This window comes from Triticum dicoccoides, chromosome 7B (genome assembly GCF_002162155.2).
Source record: "Triticum dicoccoides isolate Atlit2015 ecotype Zavitan chromosome 7B, WEW_v2.0, whole genome shotgun sequence".
Taxonomy (NCBI): domain Eukaryota; kingdom Viridiplantae; phylum Streptophyta; class Magnoliopsida; order Poales; family Poaceae; genus Triticum; species Triticum dicoccoides.
Genome location: NC_041393.1, coordinates 381,371,112 through 381,376,262, shown reverse-complemented (window position 1 = coordinate 381,376,262; position 5,151 = coordinate 381,371,112). Strand labels below are relative to the sequence as shown.

At 41.1% G+C, this 5,151-nt stretch overlaps 1 protein-coding gene across 1 annotated transcript; it reads right to left on the bottom strand.

Annotated features, from left to right (window-relative positions):
- Positions 1-311: 311 nt before the first annotated feature.
- Positions 312-4,726, bottom strand: LOC119337049 (vesicle-associated protein 1-3-like). Its single transcript, XM_037609152.1, has 8 exons — positions 4,410-4,726; positions 3,641-3,711; positions 3,458-3,539; positions 3,232-3,347; positions 2,964-3,119; positions 2,809-2,853; positions 1,588-1,665; positions 312-685 (listed from the first exon to the last, which is right to left on the bottom strand). The coding sequence occupies exons 1-8, from the start codon at positions 4,465-4,467 to the stop codon at positions 575-577; spliced, it is 717 nt and encodes a 238-aa protein (XP_037465049.1). The 5' UTR covers positions 4,468-4,726; the 3' UTR covers positions 312-574.
- Between the last annotated feature and the right edge of the window lie 425 nt (positions 4,727-5,151).

Genomic DNA, 5,151 nt, shown 5'->3' with positions numbered 1-5,151 from the left:
TCGCCGGCATGGTCGCCACGGCGGCGTGGGTGCTCCCCAGGGCCCCTGGGCGTCCCGAACTATACGTCGTTCCTACCTGAAGGTCTCTCATGTTCTCTAAGCCTAACTGTAGGAACAGACACATGAATCATGTTGTATTCAGACTCATCACCCTGATGAATCGACAGCTTAAACAGACCTTTCCTTCCGCGTACTGAATGCCTTAACTACGTACATAGTGCAGTTTCCATGATCAAATATATTCTGATAAGATGTCAGGAGTTCCATGAAGCTGAAGGATCTGGCAGAAGCAGCAATGAATTCACCAAAAGTCACAAGTAAGGTGAGATCAGAATGAATTAAAGGTTATGGTGAACGTGACATAACTTGCAGCTGTTAAGAATTATAATTAAAACAAGTCTACTCGATGTGATTAAAATCACGAAAACCACCATGTAATGTACACAAACCAAAGCTTCTAAGCCGTTACAAGTTAGAATAGAACAGGCGCTCCTTTTAGGAGTAAAAACACAAGGGATGTTGTTGGTATCCATCCTTTCCTGGGAATGTAACTTTGTTGGGGACTACTCTTCTCCTATGTCTTCTTGAGGATGAAACCAGCGATGATGCCCAGAATACCCACCACAATCAAGAAGGTGATTGAGAAACCGCCGTTGCTTTTGCTGCTCTCTTTGCGTAGGACATCCTGAAATTAAGAGATTTTATCATATGGCCTGATAAACTGTGTTCAACTTTGCAGAATCCATTAAATTCTGATAAGCACACAGGCTAAAAGCATATGCATTATCATGCACAATGTAAGTTTGACATTTATCGATCAAACAATGTGTATTGAAAAAAAATCCAGCAAATGGAAAATCTGATTATATCAGCAGGGGGTACTTTTTGCATATTTAACTTGCCAGAGACCCAGCACAACTTTTAGACTCTATTTACATCTGCCAAAACTATGCACTGCAAATTTGAATTTCATTGTCCATTGATAGGTCATCAGAATTTGAAGCTCATTGTCAATTATTGTTAACTTTAGACAGCTTACATTAAGAAATAAACAACTGATCTATTACGCATACTAACATAAGGTTCACTCTAAACAACACACACCTCGCAATCACTGCATCTTCTCGTGACAATCTCCAACAAACAAAAAATTTGAAGAAAAAAAAAACTTCTGCCGACAAACACCGTCTGAACTTTATGCTTATGTGTAATTATGAGCATGACACTCGTCATTACATCAATTGATAAATCTGAATAATGCTCAACACATAAGCATTTACTTGGCTCGTATGAAAAACCAATGGTGTGAACAAAGATTTCTTGGTTAGGACGAGCAAGCAAGAAGCTAATGCAGTAGATTATCTCATACATTTCCGCTATTCATGGTAGTGATAAACATAAAGTACAAAGAGGGGAGCATGTCTATAATTTGTTGAACCTCACATCAATAAATAGAGTAAACAACCCCTTGAGTCACCTTTGAGATGGAATGGTCAAGAAACATATAAATGATGGAAAACAAATTCCAGAATAATACCCAAGAATACAGCATTAGTTCAGAACTGTCACAGTTGTGGAAGCACTTACCAGCTCTTGTCTCAACTTCTGGTTTTGCTGAACAGCAGACATTTTCTCCTCAGTTAGCTTGGAAATCATGGATGTTGCCTAGAAGGAATAACCAACCACAGCCATTTTATCAAAACATAAAACTTCAAAAGCATTTTGAGATAGATTGACAACTACGTAAGAGATCATGCATTTTGGTTATCTGTTGTCAGCAAACTTTTACAAAGTCAATACATACAGTAGCCAATACCATCAAAGCCACACGATTTTTTTTTTGAATTGGTGTATGTATTAATTAATTAAGAAACAATGTTTGGATTACAATCACGCAAGACCAGTTCCCACGCACAGGCAGGAACTGCCATTGCAACGCACCACCGCTGCAATTGACACAACTAACCCTAGCAATTTCATGTACCACCCTATTTTCATCAAGACCACATGATTTTGCTTGCGTATGACCGTATGTGCTACAATTCACCCTATACAGTCCAAGCAGTCGAAAGCTTACAGGAATAGGTAAGGCATATAAATTACAAATCCATCTCGTCTGACGGTAAATCAGGAATCCTAGAGGCACCAAAAGTTGGGAAGTTAAATAAAAATGCATCATATGCTACTTGGCATTCTCCTGTTTTCCAAATATTATGGGAAGTAGTAATAACCTAATCTGTTTTTATATTCCCAAGTCAAGAGTGATACAAATCATATATACATTACTTAAGAGTTAAGACTAAGGCTCAGGAAGGTGCCGCCAATATCTTATGTTCTAATGGTAGTAATGAACCTGTTCCTCAGTCTTATCACCAATCACCTCATAATAACAGGTAAGGGTGGTACTGACTGAAGGGGGCACAAAAGTTTTTTTTCTGTTTCACGAACGGATATTTATGATTGGCAGGGCATGCTACCCAGCTAGCAAGATTCACAATTACTTGCAGTCAGCAAGCTAGCATATGCTTCCAGAGGATTTTAATGCAAGGACAATTCTGAATGTCTGGACAAGCCATATCTATTATTTTATCTCCAAAAACAATGAACAATCAGTACTACAGTCCATATACAAATCAGTCAGTTAGTGTAAGATCTAAGTAGGGGTACACAGCATAATACCAACATTGTCAATATACAGTTAACCAGTTGTTCACTCATTCTTGCAACTTGCAGCCTTTTTACCTCAGGGTACTGATCAATATCAAATACATAGGTACAATAAAGGTTAGATAAAGAAATAAAGGGTACCTCCGAGGACTTCTCCTTTGATGCTTCACCAGATGATCTAAATACCTGAACAATGGACATTAAATATATTGCAATTTTATCATGTAAAAAGCCCCAGGAATTTCATTCAAAACGAAAAAATAAATAAAAACGAAAGAGCTAACTCAGTGACTTACAGATTGTGGCAATGTAGAATTAGGAGTCCCGTTTTCCAATGAACGAGCAGAACTCCCTTGTTCTGAATCTTCAGAGAACAGGCTAGGTGAAGATGTTGGCACATAAATTACACGCAGCTTGCATTCATCAACAACCTTCCCTGGCTCCTTGTTGAACTGTCATCACGAAACCACATGGATGAATGACATGATGATGTGCTAGAAACGAACAAATGCAGCAAGGAGCAAATTGACAGAAATAACACAAATGGAGTGTCAAGGTAGGTACCATTGCTGCACTAATATCTTGAGTTGCTGCACCATTCTCAGCTGCAACACTTTGAACTAGGAACTTGTCCTTACACTGCAGATCAGGAGGTGCTTCCCTCTGCGCTTGCATTGTAACTAACAACAGAGAAAATGCTAAGGATACTTGTAAATAGAAAACTGAGCAAGTTAAGCAGGCTTTTCTTTTCACTGAGATGTTTATCCCTATATAATGGACCGACAGCTACCTGTAACATCACAAGTCGACCCAGGAAGTACAACGCCAATATTAGGGCGCACACAGTACTGCTTTGGGTTGGTAGTTTTGACCTGCGAACAGTGATGAGGTAATGATTTCCTTGTCCATTAGAACAACTATATGAACAATAAAAACATGAGGCACATAGGATTGAAAATTTACAACTGATTACCTTGAATGCTACATAATGGTCGGTCTTATTTGCGAGTTGCATGGAGCACGAGCTCTGCTTCATCAATTCAACTGTATGTACAAAATAGAAGTTCAGGCACATTTTGATTAAGAAAGACAGTACAAACCTCTAGATATTCAGTGCAAAGATACAGTCAACTAACCCAGACAAACATTGAAAGCAAGCAAACTGAATAACAGAATCATGATCATTGACAGAACAATCTAGCACATAGTGATCCAATTCGAGATCAGCTAACAATGGCCTTAATACCACATCCTAAACACAATGTAAATAATTGACAGGAACATTTCATTTCAAGCAACTCCATAATGCCAGATCAATGTAGCGATGACATACATATTTGTTAGCGAGATCCCAAATTCCTGGAATATCAAATGATTATCATAATCATGTTTCCACAGAATGTACATTCGAAGCATGCCCTCGATACAGGGTGGGATACCATGTGCATCAGGAAGCACATAAGACATAAATAACTGAAATCCCACAAGAAAAAAACGTCATGCAGTCACTGCCCGTTTGCAGAGAGCACGCAATGGTCCAAGATCCTGAGTTCGCATCTAAAAGAGCACTAGACAAAGCAAGCTGATCAGACACACGGATCCGATAGGCAAGGACCAATGGCCTCGTCTCCATCCTAAGATCCCAGCTTTGACCAGGATCCATTGGACGGGACAGACACAGCAATAACTACGCGGCGCGATTCTAGCAATTCGATCTGGAGACAAGATCTGGGACAACTTACAGGGAAATGCCAGCTCCGAGGGCTGGATCTCGAGGAAACTCGCGCTTCCGGCGCTCATGGTGGCTTCCTCGCAAACAAATCAAGAACTCAAACCACCCAAAAAAATCGCAGCGGAGATAGAATTATCTTTGGCTTCCACGGATTCAATCGGGAAGCCAAGAACGAGGACGCCCACCAATCGATTGGAACAAGAGGCGGGGGAATCCCGGGGTGGAAAAGTGGGAAAAATTAGGAATTTATTGGTCGCCCTCGCTCTTGTCCTCCTACTGTCTCGGGCATAAAAAGGTTGCACGGAAATGGTTTTAAAAATGGAATATTGTATTGAACGGATGAACTGTGATCGTTAGGAGCCTGCGGGTAAATGACTATAGTACTCTCCGATGGTAGTGCTAGATGTCCTCTGAGGTGCTGGGTCGGTGAGGGGTATGGATGGTATTGCAGCTGAGCTGTGGGGGGGCGTGACGTGGCGCTTTAATGGGCATGCGCAGCTGGCTCTTTGCCAAAATCGATTTATTGCTCATTCACTATTTACCATTTCCGTACCCGTGGACGCTCAAAAGTGACACGATCTGCTTAGCCCGTAGAAAGATTAAGAGCATCTCCACCCCCCTCCCCCCACCCCCAACCCAACAGGCCCCCCTAGGGGTGCCTTTTTTACGTCGAAAATCAGCCCTGTCGCGCTCGCGGATCGTTGTTTATTGCCGGTTTGGCCGAAATAACAGCCGGCGAACCCAAGCCGAAC

What these genes read in the sequence shown, in the direction of transcription:
- LOC119337049 (XM_037609152.1), bottom strand. Translation starts at nt 4,467, where the DNA reads ATGAGCGCCGGAAGCGCGAGTTTCCTCGAGATCCAGCCCTCGGAGCTG. An exon ending in GTCGACTTGTGATGTTACAG is followed by an intron (nt 3,348 to 3,457) that starts GTAGCTGTCGGT and finishes CTCTGTTGTTAG; the next exon opens with TTACAATGCAAGCGCAGAGG. An exon ending in ATTCTACATTGCCACAATCT is followed by an intron (nt 2,854 to 2,963) that starts GTAAGTCACTGA and finishes TCCATTGTTCAG; the next exon opens with GTATTTAGATCATCTGGTGA.